General features: G+C 40.1%; 1 protein-coding gene across 2 annotated transcripts in view; it reads left to right on the plus strand.

The window, feature by feature from the left end:
• The window catches only part of LHFPL3 (lipoma HMGIC fusion partner-like 3), a 651,411-nt gene that overhangs the window by 423,946 nt on the left and 202,929 nt on the right, over positions 1-24,536 (plus strand). For both annotated transcript variants that reach the window (XM_006882613.1, XM_006882614.1), the window contains exon 2: positions 13,874-14,110. In XM_006882613.1, coding sequence (XP_006882675.1) covers positions 13,874-14,110 — 237 coding nt within the window. The remainder of the gene's footprint in view (positions 1-13,873; positions 14,111-24,536) is intronic.

Consider the following 24,536-nt stretch of genomic DNA (forward strand, 5'->3'; position numbering starts at 1 on the left):
TTTGGGCATGTGGCCAGGAGAGACTAGTTCTCAAAGAAGGATCTCATACTTGAAGCATGGAAGAACAGCACAAGAGAGTAAGACCCCAGATGAGATGAATTGACATAGTAAATGGGGTAATGGAGGTTGGTATGTTGGAGTCAGTGAGACTGGCTTAGGACAGGGCAGGCTTCAGAGCTATTGTACATAGGTTGACTGTGAATTTCAGACAACTCAATGGCACATAACACAACAACAGAAGGGATTAAGGGGGGGGGGGAACAAACCTTGCATAGGCAAAATACTATGACTCCAAACAAACAGGCTCAAAATGAAGTCAAATCTTTCTATCAAAAGAAACCATAAAAATAATCAGATAACCAACACAGAACCAAGTCACAGCTGGAAAATGAAACATCAGTCTTCCTCACTTTGAGCAAGCCAGGTTATGTCATCTGCTTAACACAGGTTTTTTTGGGTGTGGGGGGGTTTAATTGTGATTTTAATGGAAGTTTATAGAAAGGTTGAATTTTCATTCATTTACTGTTGCACATTTTCCTCCCTCCTCTAGTCTGCTTTGTAATGCACCTCTTGTTCCACTTTGTTAATTGTCATATGTATAATGCTAATTGTACATTCTTTTCAGATGGTCCTTCCCCTCATTTGTTCCAATGCAGTGTTCATTCTCTACCACTCTTTTCCTATTCCCTCCCTCCGCATGTCCTCTGTCAGTCTAATTTTATAATAGTGATGTTATGCAGTATTTGTCCTTTTGTGACTGAGATATTTCACTCAGCATAATGTCTTCCAGGCTTACCCATGTTTTATAGCGTTTTACAAGTTCTTTGTTTTCAGTGCTTCATAATATTCCATTGTGTGAATGTAACACAATTTTTCTATCCATTCTTTTGTTGATGGGCACTAGGATTGCTTCCATCTCTTTGCTATTGTGAACAACACTACAGTAAACATGGGTGTGCATACATCTGTTTGAGTTGCAACTCTGGTTTCTTTAACGTATATTCCCAGTAGTGGGATAGCAGAGTCAAGTGATATTTCTATTTCCAACTTTTTGAGAGAACACCAGACCACATTCCAGAGTGGCTCTAACATTTTACATTCCCACCAATAGTGATTAAGAGTTCCAGTCTCTCCACTACCTTGACAGCATTTGTTCTTTGCTGCACTGTTGAACTTCACTATTGTTGTTGGTATGTCATGGAATCTCACAGTTTACATGTTTTGATTTTCATCTCTCTGATACCTAGGAATTTTGAACATGTCTTCATATTTGTTGGTCATCTCAATTTCTTCTTTGTTGAAGTATCTATTCATATATTGTGCCCATTTTGCAATTGAGTTGTTAATCTTTTTCTTTTTGAGATTCTGAAGTATTTCTTATATTTTAGATATGAGTCCCTTGTCACATATGTCATTGCTAAATATGTTTTCCAATCTGTGGGTTTCCTTTTTTACCTGTTACAAGTTTTCAGATGTGCATAGGGATTTGATTTTTTTTTTTTTAAGGAATTTTCTTTATTTTTAAACAATAGTTTGCCTCCTACAGTGGCCGGAGGGTGCTTCCACCTGCACAGGTTGGGGTAGGGTGGGGTGATGAGGTGGTGGAAGGGGCCACTGTCCAGCCCTAGGGGAGCTGCAGTGTTCAGACACTTAGGAAGTGCTTCAGGAAGGCTTCATAGCACCCAAGCCCTTCCAGTAGTCCTCATATGGGCCTTGGTCCAGTTTCTTGGCAACTGCTTGAAGCATGGGCAGGAAAGTCTCAAAGTCCACACACCAGGACTTTAACTCATCACTCTTGGGGTTCCCCAGGACCTTAAGCACTTGGGGTTGGTGGGGTTCTGGCCCAGGGCCCTCATCACATCCTCCACTGACTGTACAGGATCTTGCAATCACCTACTCAGTCAAACAGCTCAAAGGCTTCCTTGAACTCCTCCAGCTGGTCCTTGTTAAACTCGATCACCACTTTGGAGAGATCGATGGGGTGAGGGTGGGGGGTTCCTGGGGTTTTTCAGGAGCTGGAGAGGCAGCTGGCTCAGCTTTGGCCTTGGCTGAAGGGCCCTGGTTGCTGGCTTCGCAATGGGCTTTGAGGTAGCGGGGCCCGCTGGTTTCTTCACAGGAACATCTTTCTTGAGAGGCATGATGTCCGATAGTCAAAGGACAATGTGTCGATGGGGGCACCCATCTCCTGCGGGATCCAGGGAAAGGAAGGGAGTGGGGCACAGTGCAGTACCAGGCCCCGAAGGGTTAATTCAGGGATTTGATTTTTATAAATTCTCATTAATCTATTTTATTCTGTCCTGGTTGTAGGAGTGTAATGTAGGTTGTTGAGTCTTCCACTGATTCTGATACCACATTTAAAAAAAAAAAAGTCAACGTTTTGAATGATTTGCTAGGTATACATATTGAATAGGTGTGGAGTAAGAATACACCTCTGATGCACACTTTCTCAATTTTAAACCATAAAGGATTCCCATGTTCTCTTCACACAACTGTTTCTTGGTCTAGGTATAGGTTTCAAATGAGCACAATTAAGTGTTCTGGAATTCCCATTCTTTTTTTGTTAGCCACAGTTTGCTATGATCCACACAGTCAAATTCCTTTGCATAGTCAATAAAGCACAAATAGACAGTCTTCTAGTCTTCTTTGCTTTAAGCCAGGATCTGTCTGACATCAACAATGGTATCTTGATGCCTCAGTCTGTTCTAAACCCATCTTGTATTTCTGGCAGTTCTCTGTCAATGTTCTGTTCTAGCCATTTTTGGATGATCTTGAGTGACATTTTACTTCTATGTGATGTTGTTATTGTTGCTGTTAGGTGTTTTCAAGTTGAGCACAACTCATAAAAACTCTATGAACAAAAGACATGAACCCTGTTCTATCCTCACACTTCTTGACACACAAGAGCCCATTGTGGCAGTCACCACATCAATCCACCTGGTCACAGATCTTCTTCTCCTTTGCCAACCCTTCACCCTTCCTAGCATCATATCCCTCTCCAAGGAACAGCTCCTCCTAGCAACATGCCCAAAATATGTGAGGTGAAGCCTCCTCCTTCTTGACCACCAAAGAGCACTCTGGCTGCACCCTCTCCAAGACATATCTGTTTGTTCTTTTGGCCGTCCATGGGATGTTCGGTGCTCATCTCCAGCACTACAGCTCAAAGGGACCAATTCTTCTCCTGTCATCTTTACTCATTGTCCAGCTCTCAGCTGCATAGCAAGTGATCAGAAAGACTATGGCCTGAATCAAATGCACCTTAGCCTTCAAACTGACATCATTACTCCTCAATAATTTGGAGAGGTCCCAAACTTCAGATTTTCCCAGTGCAATGCATCTCCTTATTTCCTGACTGCTAGCACCACGGTTGTTAGTTATGGATCCAAGCAAGATGAAGCTGTTGACAGTTTCCATTTCCTCTCCATCCATCATGATGCTGCCTATCGGTCCAGTAGTAAAATCTTTGTTTTCCTGACATTGAGATGCAATTCATATTGAAGGCTGCATTCTTTGATCTTCTGCAAGTGCTTCAAGTCCTCCTCACTTTCAGCAAGCAACGTTGTGTTATGTACATGATATTAATGATTATTAGATTATATACCAAAAGAGATTTAAGGTTACATGTGCTAGTAAGAAGACAAAACAAGAACTGATGCACTTGAATGGTGATGTTGGCAAAAATTAGTAAGGTGGGTAAAAAGAAAGATAATATATAACAATTATATCAATCAACTATAATTGATGTTATAAAACAAAATGTGAACAATTGAATGAAAACTCTGTATGATTTGTAAACTTTCACCCCAATGAAAACATATTTTAGGGGGAAAGCAAAAGTAGCTGATATAGCGTGGACTGCCAAGGCCTCCTTACTTTTATTCAGCAAGCAAAGTTGTGTCATCTGCATAATGCAGGCTATCGATTGGTGTTCCTCCAGTGCTGTCTGACATTTATCACTAATTCGTGTGATCATCATCTCAAAACTTAAAATGTTGAATCATCAATCTTTTTATTCTATTAGCATACCCCAGCCTCAGTTATAAGCGTGGAAATGAATCACAATAGTTTTTGTAAAAAAAATATAATTTTTGCATACAAAATTAATTCATATACATTGTGTTTCATGTGTCTACATTGTGTTTCACACATGCCTTCATTCACTTTGTAGTTCTTGCAATCTTTTCCATACATTGTGTTTCATAAGATTAATCACCATTGGTCTATGCTGATTATTACCTCATCTTTTCAGGAACCTTAGGTATTGAGGTTATTGGGTAAATGGTGGAAGAGCAGAGCCCCAAGAAAAGGAAAGATCACAAGGATGAAGGAAAAAAATCTAAAGCTCCTACTCAACTTTCAGAACTCCCCCTCAGCTTTGCCTGGTGCCACTCCAGCACCGGTGTTCATGACCACCTTCTGGGTCTGTCACTGCCACGTTAAGACTACATTAAAATCCATTTAGTCAAGGGAAGGTATTGTCTTGCTCAGGCATTATTCTTCGAGTGTCACAGTGACCCAGGTTCTATCTATCAAATTTTGGCTTTTAGACTCTGAAATCGAAAGATGTGGGGAAATCTTTTGACAGAACATTTCACATACTGGCTTCTTTTGCACTCTCTTGATCTAATTTTTTGTCTTTACTTTTTTGGGTTTTTAACCATGTACAATTTTTTCCATGTTCAGTTTTTCTGGGGATGGTTTCTTGTTCTGAAGTAGAAACACCCTCAATGAATACATAAATTACTGGAAGAGCTTACCATAGATTGGTGATAGTTTAACATCTTCATTTCTTTTCTCAAAATCTTTGTAGTTTGGGAAGAACATAAAAGAGAATGGAGAGCAAAACAAAATTTAAAAGGTAAACATTCTAAAGAAAATCTGGTGAGGAAAGGGAGCAAGAATTTTTTTTTAAAAAAAAAAGCAAACACAAACCTCAAAAAATTGACTGTATTTGTTTTTTCCTTCAGCAGTTCCTTATTTTAGATGGAACAAATCTGTCCCTTAGATTAGAGTTCTTACAAATTTTGAGTTTAAACATTTTAGGGAAAGGCTGTCCAAAGAGAGCCTTCATGGCTTTGTGGGTTAAGCATTTGACCACTAACTGAAAGGATAATAGTTCAAACCCGCCCACCGCTCCTCTGGAGAAAGATGAGACACTATGCTCTCTTAAAGATTGTTGTTGTTAGGTGCTATCGAGTCAAATATGACTTATAGCAACCCTATGAACTGCCGTCTGCCCTATCTTGTGCTATCTTCATCATGTCTGACACATTAGAGCCCATTGCTGAAGTAACTATGTCAGTCCATCTTATTGGGGCCCTTTCCAAGGAATAGCCTCATCTGGCTACATGTCCAAAGTATGAAAGATGAAGCTTCACCATCTTTGCCTCCAAGGAGCACTCTGACTGCACCTTTTGAAGACATATCTGTTCACCTGAAAGTCCATGGGATACTCAGTACTCTCCTCCAGCACTGCAACTCAAAGGCATCAATTCTTCTTCTGTTATCCTATTCATTGTCCAGCTCTCTGATGCATAGCAAGTGGTTGAGAAGACCATGGCCTGAATCAGGTGCACCTTAGTCTTCTAACTGATATCATTGCACTTCAGCATTTTAGAGAGGTCTCTGACAGCAGACTTTCTCAATGCAACACATCTCCTAACTTCCTGAATACTGGTATCCAGGGTGTTGATTCTGGATTCAAGCAAAGTGAAATCATTGACAGCTTCAATCCTTTTTCCACCTATCATAATGTTTGCCTGTTAGTCCTGTGATGAAGACCTTTGTTTTCTTGATGTCAAGATGGAATCCATACCAAAGCCTGTAGTCCTTGATCTTCTTCAGCAAGCATTTCATATCCTCATTACTTTCAGCAAGTGACATTCCAGCCTTGGAAATCCCAGGGGACAGTTAGACTCTGGCTATGAGTTGGAATCAACTTAAGAGCAGTGGAGAAATGGTGGTGAAGAAGAATCAATTAGATCTTGGGAACTCTCAACTAAAGATTTTATTATCTATCTACCCAGAATCCCATGGTGCTGTCCTGGCTTTTTCAACATAGTAAAAAAAAATTTCATGAATAATCTAGATCATTGTCATCCACTTCCAAAATGGCTTGCCTCCTGAAATTCTATGAACATGGAGGAATGATCAAAGTTCCACAAATGTTCGGGTCTTTTGTTCATCGCTATATGTCATCTATGACTCAGCAGCACTTAACAACAACAACAATCTAGATCATGACATTACAATCTAGATCCTGAATGACATTACAAACCCCCTCTATGAAGATAGGCATTTTGCTCCATAGCTTATATGACTTTATTTTATTATCCTAAGATGCGTAAATACCAGGATGAGAGCCAGAGGGATATATAACCAGCTAGTCTGAGAAGTATAATTTAGCTATCTATGTATTTTTTTAAAAGTGTGCAAGTTCAGTGCCCCTTGAGTAAGGTCCTTCCTTACACATGGTGATGGAAAAGTATTCATCTCTCTTGAACTTGGTTCCACACACTTGTGCAATCCTTCAGGACGCCTTCTTGGCCTTTAATGCCTTTGCTTTGGCTTCAATTTTGGGAGGGGCAGGGGCTTCCTTCTTCACTTTCGGCGCCATCTTCATATAAAGGAGTGGATGAGTTTTTTAAAATAAATGGCTAGAACTTTCTTCCGAGTCACGACTGGGTGGGCTTGAACCATCGACCTTTCATAGCAGTTGAGTACATAAACCATTTGTACCACCAAGGTGGTAAGTGCTATAATCCTGGGCTGCCAAGTTACAAGCAAAATAACCACAGCACAAACAGTTTATCTACACCCTTATAGAAAGCAATTGGAAAAGAAATAATTGGTATGTATTGCCTTTCATTGAGTCAAACAAACAAACAAAAAACCCCCACAAACACTCAAACTTATTATTTTCAAATCAGAACTGACTCATAGCTGACCTACAGTGAGTTATTGGAGGCTGTAAATTACATAGGAGGAGATTGCCTATCTGTCTCCTATGGAGTTACTAGTGGATTTGAACTGACCACCTTTAAATTAGCACTACAACTCCTTATGAATATGCCACCGGAGCTCTCTAAAAATGCATATATTTTTAAGAAATATATATGTATATTTAAGAGCATATAAATATTCTTGTGAAACACATTGTTGTTGTTGTTGTTGTTGTGTGCCTTCAAGTTACCTGTGACTCATAGCGATCTTATGTACAACAGCTCTAAACCTTGCTCTATCCCTTGCCAATCTTATTGTCTCCGACATGCCTATCCTCATTACCCCAGTGACTGAATCAATCCATCTCATCGGGGGTCTTCCTCTCCTGCACTGTCCCTCCACCCTCCCAAGCATGATGTCCCTCTCCAGGGAGCAGCCTGGCTTCACCCTCTCCAAGACAAACTTGTTTATTCTCTTAGCAGTCCCTGGTATATTCATTACGTACTCCACTCCAGCACCACAGTCAAGCCAAATAAGAAGAGAGGGAGTGGGTTTTCTTGTGAATGTATATAAGGCTAAATTTATGTGTATTTATACAATAAGACCTCATTAATTCTTATTCCACACATTTAAAATTTATAATAAATCTAAAATTCTTAGCAGTACATATAATATGAAATCCTGATTAGGTGACATGCTAGTATAAACAAAAGAAATATTTATACACATAAAAGCTCACCCTTTTAAAGTCACATTTTAGTGAGCTCTTGCGCTCAAAGAATAAATATCTAATGCTAATTAACACATGAAGCACTACTGAGATTCTGTAAGCAATCTTGGTGCTAAAATCAAAGCATACTGTGATTTCAGTGAAAGTTTACAGAGAAGATTGGTGTTCCATTGAACCATTCATATTTGTTTCGTGACATTGATCACATTCCCTCCAATATTACATCACTTTTCCCACTATCTTTCTGTTTGTCTGATTTCTATTTGTCCTGCTATTTTCCGCCTTCCTTCTTGATGAGCTTTTTACTTGCCCATATCTAGTGATCTTACGTTATCACTGATGATGTACAATAGTGTACGTCTACTATTATAACTCTTGTGATCTTGTCTACATTTTCTTTAGTGATATTATGCTATTCACCCCTAATTGTATACACCCTTTCCTTTAATCCAACTTACTAATTCTAATTACTCATTTTCTTTACCCTTGTCTTTCTTTTCCATGCTTGCTAACCATCAAAGAATGTGCCATTAAAAATGAATTGTAGTCATGCAATGATTAAACAAGCGCTTAGTTAGCTCCTAACCGAAGGGTTGACAGTTCAAACTCACTCAACAACTCTACTGAAGAAAGACCTGGCAATCTGCTTCTGTACCATCATAGCCAAGAAAGCCCTATGAGGCTTTTCTTCTTTGTCACATGAATGAGTCAGAATTGACTTTATGGCAGCCAATGATGATGATGTTGTTGTTGTTATGTGCAGTTGAGTTGCTTGCAACTCATAACGACCCTATGTACAACTGCCCTAAACCCTGCTCTATCTTGTGCCAATTATACTGTCTCCAACACACCCATCCAATTACCCCAGTCACTGAATCAATCCACCTCATAGAGGGCCTTCCCCTCCTGCGCTGTCCCTCCACACTCCAAAGCATGATGTTCCTCTCAAAGGACCGGTCCCTCCTTACAACATGTCCAAAGTATGTCAGACGAAGCCCCAGAATCCTTGCCTCCAAGGAACAGCCTGGTTTAACCTTCTCCAAGATGCATCTGTTTGTTTTGTTAGCAGTCCATGGTACTCTCAATACTCTTGTCCAACACCACAGCTCAAAGGCATCAATTCTACTTCTATCCTCCCTAGTTATTGTCCAAATCTCTGATGCATAACAAGTGATTGCAAAGACCATGGCCTGTATCAGGCACATCTTAGTCTCCAGAGAGATACCATTGCTCTTCAGTACTTTGGAGAGGTCCCTAACAGCAGACTTTCCCATCAAAATACATCTTTTAATTACCTGGCTGCTGGTGCCAAGAGTGTTGACTGGGAAGCCAAGCAAACTAAAGTTGTGAACAATCTCAATCTCTTCACCATCCATCCTGATGCTGCCAATTGGTCCAGTGGTGAGAAATACAAAGAAAGAGGAACCCATTGATGATAGCATTATACAATTAGGTAGTTTCCTTTGTCTAGTATCATGGTCTACAAGAAATATTTTTAACTATTTGGCTTCTTCTTTTTGTTGTTAGGTGTCATTTAGTTGGCTACGACTCACAGAAATCTTATGAAAAGCAGATCTGTATCTTGCTCTATCCTATGTCATCTTCATCATCTTAGATATACTTGAGCCCATTGTTACAACCACTGGTCAATCCATTGTTAGGTGAAGGCAGGCATCTTGGTAGCACATTACAACAACAATGGCTTGAATCAGATACACCTTGGTCTTTAAATTGACATCATTCTTTGTAACACTGTGGACAGTTCCTTGACAGCAGATTTACCTAATGAAATACTCTTTTATTTTACTAACCAATCTCAAGTATGAATTGCTGGTTATTCTCTAAAGCTATGGAAGGCCAAAGAGAACATCATACCAGATATAGCACAATGTGCTAGATGTTGAGACCTCTTTTCCCAGGCAAATCAGAGCTGAATGTCATAGCAGAGTAGAAATTTTTCTCACCATCACACACAATTCTCTAACTCTTTTGAGAGCCTCAGGTTTGTTCCACTTACTCTTCTCCCCTCCCCTTTTGAAAGAATATTATCTTTCCTATTATGACCTTGACTTAAATTACCATAATTTTTTTCTGTGTTCATGACCTAAATTTGCCTGGAGACAATTTGACTTTTCCCCACTAGACACTGAGCTGTAGTATGTCATGCCTCACATTGCCTGGATAGTCAGTCTGCCTGCAGTCATAAATATTATAGCTAAGTTTGCCAGCCATGTGCTGATGAAGAAGCTGCAAGGGTGATGCACATATCTCTCTTCCCAGGTGTTTACAGAGTGGCAATCCTTGTGTGAAAGTTCCCCCTTCATCGCCTGGCAGCCTCTGCTGGCATCAATTCCTTCAATTACTGTATTCTTGAATAATTGATGGAGTTAAGTGAATGCTGATTCCTTTTTTTATTCTCCCCACCAAGTTCCCCTTGAGTGCTTGAGAAACGTGAGGCAATTTATGATGCTTTTTTGGTGCAACAGTGCATAGACTTCTTAAAGAATGAATTTAGACTTTCCCTTCCTGATTTTAATACACATATATGCTGTTCTGGGGTCTGCCGTGTTTAAAAAAAAGCCCTGATTAGGAGATCTGGCTCAGCAACATCAGCAGACCCAAAGAACCCAGTCACAGACCCCCTGGTGCTTTTTTGCTTTTTTTCATCTTGTTTCATTTTTCCCTTGGAGAAAGACCCAATTACAAACATTTGTGGATTTTTCTAAGGATGTTTCCTACACAGAGGTTACATTCAGCTCTTTGGCAAGGAAAAACACCAGTGCAATTAGTGCCTCTGGGGCACCACTAGCCATTTGTGTACTGTTTCAGTAGAAGCCTTTGTAAGCATCAGTCGCCACCACACAGAAGCTCCTTTCAGAATTTGAAAGCTTCCTAACCATTCAGAACAGGCTTAAAACTGAAATCAATGGTCCTTGCCTCCCAAGGACACCTGTGTTATATATTCTAGAAGAGACTGTATCATGGCCGCGTACGATAAGGACGTGGGCTCTTTTCATCATCCTTGTCTGCGTACCTCCAGCCTGTGAGCTCTCATTTCTCTTCCTCATTCAATCATCTTCTCTGGTAGATGTCCAGAAAACCTGCTGCCTAAATGAAGGAGTCTATAGCTTCAGGGAAGTTAGTCATATCCTAGGTGACATTCTAATAAGAAACTCATTTTTGTGTAATAGCCCAATTGGAACTAATTCTCCAATATCCCTCATGGTCAAGAAATGACACATTCAAATTAATCGAATGTTCTGGTACCTTGTGCATGCTCATGTTTATTGTAGGTGGTGATGCTCCATCATACGGGATGATCAATTTGTAAAGAATTAGAAATAATTAGCTAGAAAGCCAAGAAAAATATTAGTTAATCTTTCTTTGACTGAGACATTTGCCTAGAATGTTTCGGGTACTTCTTAGTCAGGATTAGAGACAGCTGTTAGTTTTCAGTGTCTATACAAATAGTGCAGGTTAATAAGGTGCTGGCTAATAGAATGCCAGAACACAGAATTTATTATCACACTCAAGCATTAATGCAAAACTTAATCTCCCTGCCTTTCCAAAGAAACCAACAGAGCCTGAACTATTTTAATGGCTTAAATGAACCTTAAATACATGATAACTTTTGGAAGGCAACCTTTAAAACTCACTCACTGCTATTAAGTCTATCCCACCTCATAGAGACCCTCCATTGGGTTCCCTAGGTTATAAATCCTTATGAGAAGAGAATAACCATCTTTCTTCTAGAAGCTACTGGTGGATTTGAACTACCAGGGATTGGAAGCTTTTTTTTTTGGGGGGGGAAGCTTTTTTATTAGCAACACAACACGCTACAAACTACACCACCAAAATTAAAAGCCACGCCATTGCATTGGATAAATCTGCTGTTAAGGATCTCTTTAGAGTGTTAAAAAGCAAGGACTAAGGTGAGCCTGGCCCAAACCATGGTATTTTCAATTATTTCATATGCTTATGAAAGTTGAACAATGAAGAAGGGAGTTTAAAGATTTATGGCATCCTTCTTTGGGTGGGACTTGAGGCTGGAGTCCATGCCATGGAGGGTTTAAAGTTTAATGGGTGGTTCTCGCTCTAGTCCCTCTTCTCTGATGTCGTTCATGCACTCAGAGTGTCCACTGCTTCTGACAACACTTGTGTACTCAAAGCATTCTACGTGTGTCAATATTGGCTTCCTGCTTCTGATAGCTCAATTTTCCAAGCATAAACCTCTGCCTCTTAACTTCTTGGTTCTAACTCTAACACGATTGAGGACCTTATTCTCCTTCCCTGACCCTCCTTCCACCTTTCCAAACTTGATGTTCTCAGGGAGCTCCAGAGGCCTACTGGAAAGTAGGTGCATTGCAATCCCAAAGGCATGCAGTTCAACTCCACCAGCTGCTTAGCAGGAGAAGAATGGATAATCCAAATTTGATGTTCTTTTCTAAAGAGTTGCCCCTCCTAAAAGGACAAATATTGCATAGGGTCACTGCTGTAAAACGGGACTGACAACGGGGTTGAGGGAAGACAGAGAAGGAGGGAATGAATGATGTATATAGTGCATTGAAACAGATGAAGGAGAGAACTATTTAAAAGGGATATATGGTTAGGTATTATTGTCATGACAGGAGTTCAGAATGAAGGCTGCATAGTGAAGTGGACTTGGGGGAGGGATTGCATAACAATGAAAGAGGTGTTCTTTTCCTTTTTAAGGAGAAGAGTGAATTGCGGGGGAGGGGTGGGCAGAGAAAAACGTGCAACAATGTATGACTGGAAACCCTAAGTCTCTATAAACTTTCATTAACATTAATTAAAAAAAAAAAGTCACCTCTCCTGACCACATGCTCAAAGTGTGTGAGATGAGATCTCACCATCCCTGCTTCTAAGGAGCCCTATGTCGTACATCTTCCAAGGCAGATTTCATTCTTTGCGCAGCCCATGTTGTTGTTGTTGTTGTTGTTAAGTGCTGTCGAGTCATAGGCGACTCATAGCAACCCTATGATCAAAAGTCCTCGACACTGGCGTGCGTGACTTTCATCCTCTTCGTAGAGTTTCTGGAGGCAAGCAAGCTGTTTACGGAAGTGGATGCCACTCCTGCTTCCAGACTTGTTTCAACCGGAGAGCTCCACCAAACACTGTCCACCACGGTTAACCATTAACGCATCTGACACATCAGTGTCACAGTGTTCAGCTTCACAGCAATCACAAGTTACCTCTGTTCAGCAAGTGCACACTCCAGGGCTATACGACCTAGAAGACTGTTTGAACAAAAACAATGAAAAACAGTCTTGAGGGCCGTTGCACAGCCCATAGTGTACTCAGTTTTCTTAGCCAACACCACAATTCAAAGACATAAATTCCTCTTTAGTTTTTTACAGTTGGTCAATAAATAGTTGGGTAAATGAATGAATAAACTTGTTAATCAGAATCTTTTATATGCCTTAGAACTTGGATCACAAACTCCTAAATAATTCATTTGAATATAATGAAAGAGGTGACAATAGCCACTTATTTTGTGTTCAGAATTACATATTTATTTAATTTTCCTATAAAAAGTATCTTAAGTATAGGCTTCTAACAGTGATATTTGGTGAATAGAATATAAGCATTCCTTGTATTTCTTTTTTTTTTTTTAATAAAAACTCTATGGTAGCAAATGGTGTTGCTGTGCTTTTCCGTCTCATAAAACATTACGAGGAATAGAGAACAGGATGGGAACTATCAGTGTGTGCTGTATGTGAGAAGTTTAAATATAGTTTCAATAAACTTTTCCATTTATGTGTATACTCACAAGGAAAAATTATTTTTCCCTATCTTTCAAAGTCAGAAAACACACTCACATTTTCCATGTTGCAGTCTCTCCTCCGGCTGCTAGTATAGTTCTTCAGAGTCAGGAATGGATTGTCATCCTGCAATGTTCTGACTCCTTGTAGCCTATTTGCAAGGGAAGCTTTCCCAGAAATGCACCCCGGAGTTTGATTTCTGAAATGCTTTCTTACTGATCAGCATACCTTGCTCCTCCTAAAGTGTATGGGCTTGTGAGAACATGTGTTTCCAGAGTTCCTTCTTCTCTGTGACCTACTGGAAAGCTTTAAAAGCAACCAGAAAGACGAAATTCAAAACAATGATTTTATGAGCTATAATGACTGCTAAAATAAAATATATATTAATTTCTCCCCCTCCCTTTTTTATCCTCTCTCTAAGCTGCCTGCCTTGTGCTTGGCTGTATGATTTTCCCTGATGGCTGGGATTCAGATGAAGTAAAACGGATGTGTGGAGAAAAGACAGACAAGTACACTCTGGGGGCTTGTTCCGTCCGCTGGGCATACATCCTGGCGATTATCGGAATCCTGGATGCCCTGATCCTCTCATTTCTGGCCTTCGTGCTTGGTAACCGACAAGACAGCTTGATGGCAGAGGAGCTGAAGGCAGAAAACAAAGGTAAGGTTGCCCTGGGGGCACTTACTCAGGTGCCTGAAGCACAAAGTTTAACGGTACTCCTTCTTCCCCACCAATACTAATACTTCTCCTGTGCTTCAAAGTGGCTTCCTTCCACTCCAGAAGTTTGTACACTTATAACACAGTATTTCTGTTTGTTGTTATTGTTGTATTTCATTTTCAATATTCTTCTTTCTTCTATCTCTGATTCCAGTTTTCTGTCATGAGTTAATGGCAAAAAAGCACATTTTTAAAAATTAAAACCCATGATACAACATATTTCTCTATTTGGTTGAATGAAGAGTGCTTCCTCTCTATGTATTTGTTCATGTATTTTTCAGGTTGAAATAAATGCTTGGAAAATCTCATGGAAGCATCTCCAAATGTCATTCTTAAACTGCTCACAGCCATTTATTTGAATTTAGACTCATCCTTTCTGAAAAGTAGCGGTATGACTCCAAATACTGCCAGTTAGAGATTTTGCTAGTTGCATAATTGGCTGAGTTTTAAATGCATTTATCTGAGTAATCAAATATCCTGAGATTTCTTTTCAAGAAGAAATTGCCTTTCAAAGAAGATAAACTAAGAAGATAGGGCAGTGACCAGTGAATAAGTATAAATATCAGAATGAAGCCATAAGAACTGGCGAGTCTCTATGCAGGCTGAACATTTTCATTTTCTCTGCAGAAGAACTCTAAGCTGATGTCTTGGGATAGAATTTTAATATCTCTCCTTTAGATTCTTTTAACTGTTTTATCTTTCTGTTAACTATAACTTTCATATTTGAGTCTTAGGTCGGCAGTTTCTGCTAAACAACTTTTTCTTCCAGCTTTCCTTCCTGACTGAGAACGAAATCTATCCTTGAATTATGAAATGTATTGTTTCAAATAGTTGCTAATTTAAAAAGCTCTTTGATGTTTCAACTTTAACTTTGGTATCAGCATATCTTAGTATCTATTTTATACAGGCATCAACCCTCTCTCCCTCCTTGATATACAGACAGGGAAGATGCATACTTTCTTGATCCTATCAGAGAGATCCTAAACACAAAAAGAATTTTTTCACACAGGGAGGTGGTATTGAAACTCCTTCAATACCTTGTCCTCTCAGAGCTACCTCCCCTGTAACTATGTGAAGATAACAATTACAGGTAATAAAGCATGATATGGGTTTAAAGTGCTGATTAGTTTGCACTAGATAATTTGGTGTCTTGGTATTTGTGACTTGTTGAATGTATGTAGGTCTCTACCCAGTTAACTGCACTTGGAATTAAGAGGGAAGGGATCTTGATGTTAGAAGAAGTTACTCTTCCTGTAAAATGAATTAAAGAAAATACCACTTCATTTCCATGGCCATCAGTTGGCTGATTGACCATCTAATTAGCTTGTTTCCTTTGACTGACTAGTAATGGACCAAGTCTTATTTATCTACTACACAAAGTTATGCTGAGAACCTTTAACTTTCCAAGCATCAAACTAAAGAAAAGAGCATTCAGGAAAAGAGAAATAATAATAAAATTAGGAAGATTGTTACTTGGACAGTTGAGATTTCTAACACATACCCATATATGAGTTAAAATGCTCCTAAATTCAGGCTTCAAAAAGAAATAGCTAAGACTGTAGAATAATGCTTGCCAATTTTCAAAATTAGTCTTTTTCTCCTTGTTGATTCAGTCAAATGCTGATGTCCAATTCCTCCTCATGGAGTCTCCATTAAAGCAAGCACAATTTTCCACTCAGTGATATATGAGAAAGACTTTGGTAAAATGTTTAATGAGAAAGAAGATTAAAAGAGACAAATATAAGACTTAGAGACAATCTATGTTTATCATCTCCATTTGCACGTATCACCATCATTTTTCCATCTTGTGAAAAACAAAAATCAATAGCAGTTCAACAGCATCAAATAGCACAGATCCAGTAAATAAGGATAAAATCATCAGGCTGTGTTTATAAAATGTTTTAATTGTAAGGAGTTTTTATCTGACATTTGAAATTCCTTAATCTGTGGCTGCTTAGGAGATGTCAAAAAGGTCTATGATACAAGCCTTTCAAGGGCACTCTGATCAGTTAGTGGTAAAGAGTTGCACTGTCAACCCAAGGACTTGCAGTTCAAATCCACCAGCTTCTCCATGGCAGAAAGATGGGAACTCTTCTCCTGTTTGATTAATTGCCTCTGAAAACCTGCTGGAGAGTCAGCTGTGGGTCAGTTATGATTCAGAGGCACACAACAACAACAACAACAACAACAACAACAACAACATGCAAGCATTTCAGACACTTCTGCAGTAGAAGTCTATAACATCAGACCAGGATGTCTAAACTTTGCAATTTAATCAAACCTGTATGTTTTTGAGAAGTGGCACAAGATGTGTAGTTGTGGTACAAAATAGCTCTTATTGTTTACATTTGTTCAACATTGAAACGTCTAAAGTTATATTATGTAAGGAATGACCAATCGATGGGTATGTATGACTATATTTTTACAAAACAGTAGTTTAGGGACTTTTCCGTATCTGTGATATTCAAACTAAGTCATATCAATGTGACCTATAGACCTGAAGGGAAGAAAAACATTTTAAAAGAGAGAAAATAATTTATAATTATGAAACTCAACTCATCATATATGAATCATGTTTTCTTAATTTTGCTTAGGTGAATTTATATAATTTTTCACTTACTAAAACTTTGTTTTCACTAATTTTTTTTTCTCCTATACAAATGCCTAGGCATCCACTGTTAGTCAAAGCCCATGTTAGTCCCTTTGGGTCTCAAGGCAATAGAATGAGACAGCTAGGCAATGAAGTTGTTATTAGTTACCTACGCGTCAACTCAAATCCTGGCAACCCTGTGCATAGGACAAAATTATAGGCAGTCTTGCACTATTTTCATAATTGTTGGTATGCTCAAGTCTACTATTGTAGCCTCTGAAGGTTGGAGTGCCTTCCAATCTAAAAGGCTAATCTTTCAGTAACCTATTTAACAGTATTCTGTTATGACTCATGAGACCTTTTTTTTTTTTTTCTTTTGCTGGCTAATTTTCAGAAGTAGGTAACCAAGCCTTTTATCCTAGTCTGTCCTCCTTTGGAAGTTCCCTGAAACCTGTCCACCATGGGTGACCTTCTTGTAGCCACCACAGGATTGCACACTGACAGATGGGTTGTTGTCATTGTTATGTGCTGTTGAGTCGACCACAGCTCATAGCTACCCTATGAGCAATGGCTCTGAAATTTGTCCTATCCTGAGGCAGACTCACCATCTTTGACTCACCTGACTCCGTTGCCACACTCACTGTGTCAATCCATCTTATCCAGGGTCTTCCTCTTCTACACTGATCCTTTACCCTTCCACATGCCCATGTATATGAGACAGAGCTTCAGAATCCTTGCCTCCAAGTAACAAATTGGTTTCACCCTCTCCAGGACAGACTGATTTGTTCTCTTGGCAGTCCATAGTGTATGTTCAATTCTCTTCTCCAACATCACAACTCAAAGACTTCAGTAATTCTTCTGACATCATTATTCACTGTCCAGCTCTCAAAAGGCATCACAAGTAATTGAGAAGACATGTTTTGAATCAGGCATACCTTAGTTTCTAGGCAGTTGAGTTGTTGTTGTTGTTGTTGTATACCATAGAGTTAGAACTGACCCATAGCTGACCCTGCAGAGGGATTTTTGAAGCAATATTAACATTCTTATTCCACAATGCAACTGGTGGCCTCGAACTTCATGCCTTTGGGATGGAAACACAGTTTCTTGCCACTAGGCCACCAGAGCTGCCTAGATGGTTAGTAGTAGACAAAACTAGTTCATCAAATTTAAGGAAATACTCTCATAATGTTAATGATGTCCTGAAAGAAACAATACCATATTTCAAGCTTTGTTTCAAAAGGATAAAAATGGATGGATTTTACTGTAGATTATGTCACTATATGCATTGTGATATTGTTTACAATTAATGGCCATATGCTGTTGTTAGAGGCAGGTGAGTCAACTAGGACCCTAGTTGTGACCCCATGAACAACGGATCAAAGCCTTGTCGTGTTCTGTGTCATCCTCACAATCTCTATATTATTCAGGCCCATTGTTACAGTCACTGTGTCAGTCGATCTCATTGAGGGTCTTTCTCTCTCAGACCCTCTACCTTTCTCAGCATGTTATCTTTTTCCAAGGACTGACCTCTCCTGGCAACATGCCCAAAATACCTATCTCTATAGCAACCTACATTCTAGAATGAATGGGAGTGGCATTGTAGAGAGAATAAACCTGCAAATGGAGCATATGTGCCAGTTCTGAAAGGTTTGTCCTGAGCAGCTCATTGTTGTTGTTGTTATGTACCGTCGAGTCATTTGCGACTCATAGCGACCCTATACAACAGCCCTAAACCCTGCTCTATCCTGCGCCAACAGCACTGCCTCTGACACACCCATCCCGATTACTCCAGTCACCGAATCAATCCATCTCATAGAGGGTCTTCCCCTCCTGCGCTGTCCCTCCACCCTCCCAAGCATGATGTCCCTCTCCAAGGACCCGTCCCTCCTGGCAACATGTCCAAAGTATGTCAGACAAAGCCCCAGAATCCTTGCCTCCAAGGAGTAGCTTGGTTTAATCCTCTCCAAGATGAATCTGTTTGTTTTCCTGGCAGTCCATGGTACATTCAGTACTCTTCTCCAGCACCACAGCTCAAAGGCATCAACTCTCCTTCTGTCCTCCCTAGTCATTGTCCAACTCTCTGATGCATAACAAGCAATTGCAAAGACCATGGCCTGTATCAGGCACACCTTAGTCTCCAGAGAGACACCGTTGCTCCTGAGTACTTTAGAGAAGTCCCTAACAGCAGACTTTCCCATCGCAATACGCTTTTTGATTTCCTGACTGCTGGTGCCAGGAGTGTTGACTGTGGAGCTGAGCAATTATATTCTTTTTTGGGTGACTTACTGTAATTGATCCAGCAATACACACTGGCCTATATGTCTGGAGATTTCACAAGATGAGTTTAGAATTTTTCCCCCCCACATATCACAGCAAGGATATTACTTAAATCTGTGAGTTCCCCTCAACAGCTCACTCAGTAGATAAGAGTCATGAACTGTAGAATATACCAGGAAGGGAAGAGATTTTGGCTCTAGTTGACTCCACTCATAGTTTTAATATGAATAACAATATAGCATACTAACTTACTCCAACTCATAGTAAACCATTGTTGTTGTTGATTGCCTTTGAGTCAAGCTGACCTGAAACCCCTCTACAACTATCAACATTTATCAAAGTACATAGAGTTTCTAGAGGCATTTTGTTTAGGAAGTGGATGCCACTCCTGCTTCCAAAGTAAACTTACAGAGGAGTAAAACTAACCTCATAGCCATTTCCAAGTCTGTAATGTTAATGGAAGCAGATTGTCACTTCTTTCTCACAAAGAGTGACTGGTAAATTAAAATTGCCAAGCTTTTGATTAAAGATTTAACCCTTGGACAACCAGGGCTCCTTTAATTTACGATCCTACTGAGTCATAAATTAACCATCACAACACAAAGGCACTGTTACAGTTGTCAGATGCCGTCAAGTCAATCTGGGCACATGAGAACTTTTTCCCCCCAGTGAGTAGCTGGTGAGTTCGAACCACCAACCTTTAAATAGCATTTGAATTTTAACCTTTATGCCAAGAGGGCTCCTTACAAAGGCACTCTTCAAGAGGAAAATGAGAGAGGTACAGAGGCAGAAATCCCCAGCTTTGTGAACCAGTGCCTCTTAAGATAAATTTTCTGTGAATTCACCCCAAACCGGTTTCAGTGTCCCCCGTCAAAGCATCCACAGTACTTCCTAAACTCCTCCCATTCCAGAGATACAAAGGTAATTTATAAAAGGTTTCTGCTAGGGGAGCTCTGGTGGCCTAGTGGCAAGAAGCTGCACTGCAATCCCAGAGGCGCACGGTCCAAATCTACCGGGAAAGGAGGGGCAATCTCCTCCTGTACCTGTCAGATCCGATTTGACAGTACACACACACAAAATAATAATAAAATCTTTAAAAAAAAGAGGTTTCTGCTAAGGGTGTTCTGGTGGCCTAGTGGCAAGAAGCTGTGCTGCAGTCCTGAAGGCGCACAGTTCAAATCCACCAGATGATCCCCTGGAGAAGAATGCGCAATCTCCTCCTATGCCATTTGGGTTAGATCTACGGTACACAACAACAAGGGGCGGGGGAAGGTCTCTGCTGACATTAACCCTAAATTGTGAAATAGAATCGTTTGATGTTGTCTTTCAACAAACAGGAGACACAACTTTGAAGAGGCAAGTGCTGTGTTAGAGGAAACTCCTAGAGGAAGTACAGCTTTGTCATTAGTCGTAGAACTCCAGCAAAGTAGCCAGATAATTTGACACCAAAAAGAAATAAAATCTCACTGCAAAATAGAAAGGAATTAAAATTCTTCAGATGTCCTCAACTATATGTTAGTGTTGGTTCATGCAAGAAAACTCAGCTGCATACCTGAACTTGAGGAGCCAGCCTTGCAGGTGGTGTGCTGTCCCCACTCTAAGGATAACACAGCGGACAGGCAGGTGTTCCTTCTTGTTTGGAAGTTCAGCAGCATGATTTTTAAATGAGCCAACAACGGTAGGCATTTAACCTTGATATGCTGCTTAATTACATATTTTAACACACTGAACTGTGAAGTCAATTTAATTATGTAAAATTAAAGTTTCATCCAGATAAAAAGGATTTGAAATGAAGGCTTCATTTTCAATTTCTTTCATTAATTGTGAGGGGATAAATAATTACATTTTCCAGAGCTCCAGTGCCACAAATCTCTCTTTCCTTGTCAGACACCATTCATAAAGAGCTCTGTTTCCACATTTGTGTAGATGGTCTTTGGAAGTGCTTATCAGATAATTGGCTTCTCTCATGAACAGTGTTAAAGTCACTTTGTCTCCTAGCACTTACACTGTGAATGAGAACATATGATCCATCACCCAGCTACCATTTATTTATTAAGTGGTTTAAGCTCTTTCTAATGCCATCATAGAGAGAGTTAGGATAAATTCATTTTACTTAAGTGACCAATTGGAGAAATCCCTCAGGCTTTTTACTTTGGATCCTGCGGCATGCCATAACCATGCTGTCAGCAGCAGTTCTGCACTCAGCAGAAGAGCTCACGCTCGATGGGATGCAAGCTTCCCAGTGCCGTTGCTGTTCCTGACACTGGTTGTGGAGCCTTGTGTAAGTTTCTACAGAATTGCAGAATTAGACATCCTTGACCATAAAATGTAGGCTTCTCTGAGCTTTCTTAAACCTCTAAAGTATACCATTTGTATGAACACTTTTTTTTTTCATTTTCTACTAGTTTATTTACAAAATTCAAATACGTTGTTTTCAAAACCAAATTCTTTCCATTTCCCTCACCCGCTCCCCATCATATTGTACAACCCCATGATTAATCCCTCCCTCCCCCTGCACGTCTTCATCCCTCTGCTTCCAACCCCTTCGACTCCTTTTAGATCCTTATACTCATTCTACAATAGTGGTTTTATACAATATTTATCCTTGTGGGACTGAGTTCACTCAGCGTAAAGCTCTCCAGTCCCTCCCAAGTTAGGTAATAATTTACAAAATCATTGCTTCTGCATGCTGCATAGAGACATACTATAAAAAGATCTAATCAAGGAATCCACTTCCAAAATTCTGATCAAAAGGGGGCCAAAATGTAGAAGACAATTTTTAATTTTCAATGAAATCTAGACTTTCTAGAGCCATTGAGGGTGGATAAACCTCTTGAAATTACTACCCTGACATACTCTTTAAACTCTGAACCTTAATTCAGAGCATCCCTTGGTGTTTTAAATTAGCTAAGTCCTAGAACAGCACATCAACAGAGAACTACCAGAAGTCCAGGCTGGGTTTAGAAGGGGTCGTAGTACTAGGGATATTGTAGCTGATGTTAGATGGATCTTAGATGAAAGCAGGGAATACCAGAGGAATGTCTATCTGTTTTTTATTGACTATGCAAAGGCATTTGACTGTGTGGATCATAAGAAACTATGGCTGACTCTGAGAAGAATGGGAATCCCAGAACACTTGATCATTCTAATGCGAAACCTATACTTGGACCAGGAGGCAGTCGTCAGAACAGAGCAAGGGAATACTGCATGGTTCAAAATTGGAAAGGGCGTATGCCAGGGATGCATCCTATCTCCATACCTTTTCAACCTATATGCAGAACAGATTATCCGGGAGGCTGGGCTCTATGAGGAGAAATTTGGGGTCAAGATTGGTGGACGATTTATCAACAATCTGCGTTATGCAGATGACACAACCCTGCTTGCTGAAACTGAAGAGGACCTGAAGCACCTGCTGCAGAGGGTCAAGAACTGCAGCCTCCAATAAGGATTGAGGCTCAATGTCAAGAAGACAAAGATTCTCACCACTGGACCAATTGGCAGCATCAGGATGGATGGTGAAGAGATTGAGATTGTACACAGCTGTAGTTTGCTTGGCTCCATAGTCAACAGTCTTGGCATCAGCAGCCAGGAAATTAAAAGGCACATTGCCATGGGAAAGTCTGCTTTTAGGGACCTCTCCAAAGTACTGAAGAGCAATGGTGTCTCTCTGGAGACTAAGGTGCATCTGATACAGGCCATGGTCTTCGCAATCACTTGTTATGCATCAGAGAGTTGGACAATGACCAAGGAGGATAGAAGGAGAATTGATGCCTTTGAGCTGTGGTGCTGGAGAAGAGTATTGAGAATACCATGGACTGCTAGGAAAACAAACAGATTTGTCCTGGAAAGGGTTAAACCGGGTGGCTCCTTGGAGGCAAGGATTCTGAGGCTCCGTCTAACATACTTTGGACATGTTGTGAGGAGAGACTGGTCCTTGGACAAGGACATCATGCTTGGGAGGGTGGAGGGACAGCACAGGAGGGGAAGGCCCTCTATGAGGTGGATTGATTCAGTGACTGGGATAATAGGGATGGGAGTGCCATAGACAGTGTGATTGGCACAGGACGGAGCAGAGTTTAGGGCCGTTGTACATAGGGTCACTGTGAGTCACAAGCGACTCGACGGAACATAACAACAACAACAACAACAAGTATATTTGCTTTAAACAATGTGCTCTTTAATCTGAGATGAAATTGAAAATAACAATGTTAATCTTCACATGAGACACTTAAAGGCCATTCAGTTTAAGATAATAGTGGTAGAATAATTTGGAAAATGAAAGTGAGAATGGCAATGTAACTTAATGTAATAAATGACAATGAATTGTGCTGCTAATAAATGTCTCAGTAGTATGTGTTTGAGTGTGTATACTTTCACCAAATTTTTTTTTTTCATTTTAAATAGAAAATCTTGGAGAAGCTTCTGCATTCAAAATAGTGAACAAAATTGTTTGGAGGGTTTTCAGCAGTGCAGAGGTTACTAAGAGAAGGGAAAAATAAAAGTCAAAGAGAAAGGAACAGTTGGACACCTAGGGAGGTGTCATACTCTAGGCTCAGTCATATACCTGCCTTTGAACTCTGCTGTCACAGCTCACTCAGTCACACAAGTAAGGATAGACTGTCAAATTCAGAGACCGGCCCATGGAAGACAAACCTCATTGCCTTGCTGTTGCTAGGTGCCACGAGTCGACTATGACTCATAGCAACCCTGTGACTAGATCTGAATCTTTCCCTATCCCACGCTGTCCTCACCATCTCTGATATGATTGATCCCACTGTTACAGTCACTGTGTCAATCTTTCTTGTTGGCGACCTTCCTCTCTGACCTCCATCTTTCTAAGCATATCCTTTCCACTGACTGGCCCATCCTGACAACATGCTCAGAGTATGTGAGATGAAGCGTCACTATCCTTACCTCTATGGACCACCCTGGTATCACTTCCTCAAAAAAAAAGAGTTGTTTGTTCTTTTGGCAGTCTATAGGAGAGACAGGGAAGGAGAGGACGACCCTCAACCAGGTGGATTGACACAGTGACTGCAGTTACGGGCTTGAGGGTACTGGAGATTATAAGAATGGCATAGGACAGAACAGGATTCAGATCTCTTTTTCACAGATATGAGTCCTACTTGACTCCACATTATCTAACAACAACAGGATATTCAATACTCTTCTCCAGCATCACAACTGAAATCATTGATTCCTTACTCATTGTTTAACTTACTCATTGTTTAACGCTCAGATGGTAGGGAAAGATTATTACTTGACTGGGCACAACTTAGTCTTTAAACTGACATCATTGTTCATTAGCGCTCTCCAAACGTCTTTGTGTATGTCCTGTGGACACGATGATAGTTGACAGAGCCTCAAAGCAGAAACAGAAAACTCTTTCTGATCTCAACTTCAGCACTTACTGATCTTATACTTTGGGCAAGTTAACATAACAGAACTTCAGAGTTCCACCTTCTTCATTTTATTTATTTATTTGGTAATATAGCTTGCCTC

Source organism: Elephantulus edwardii, unplaced genomic scaffold, assembly GCF_000299155.1.
Source record: "Elephantulus edwardii isolate Elephantulus edwardi_28Jun2011 unplaced genomic scaffold, EleEdw1.0 scaffold00022, whole genome shotgun sequence".
NCBI classification, from domain to species: Eukaryota; Metazoa; Chordata; class Mammalia; order Macroscelidea; family Macroscelididae; genus Elephantulus; species Elephantulus edwardii.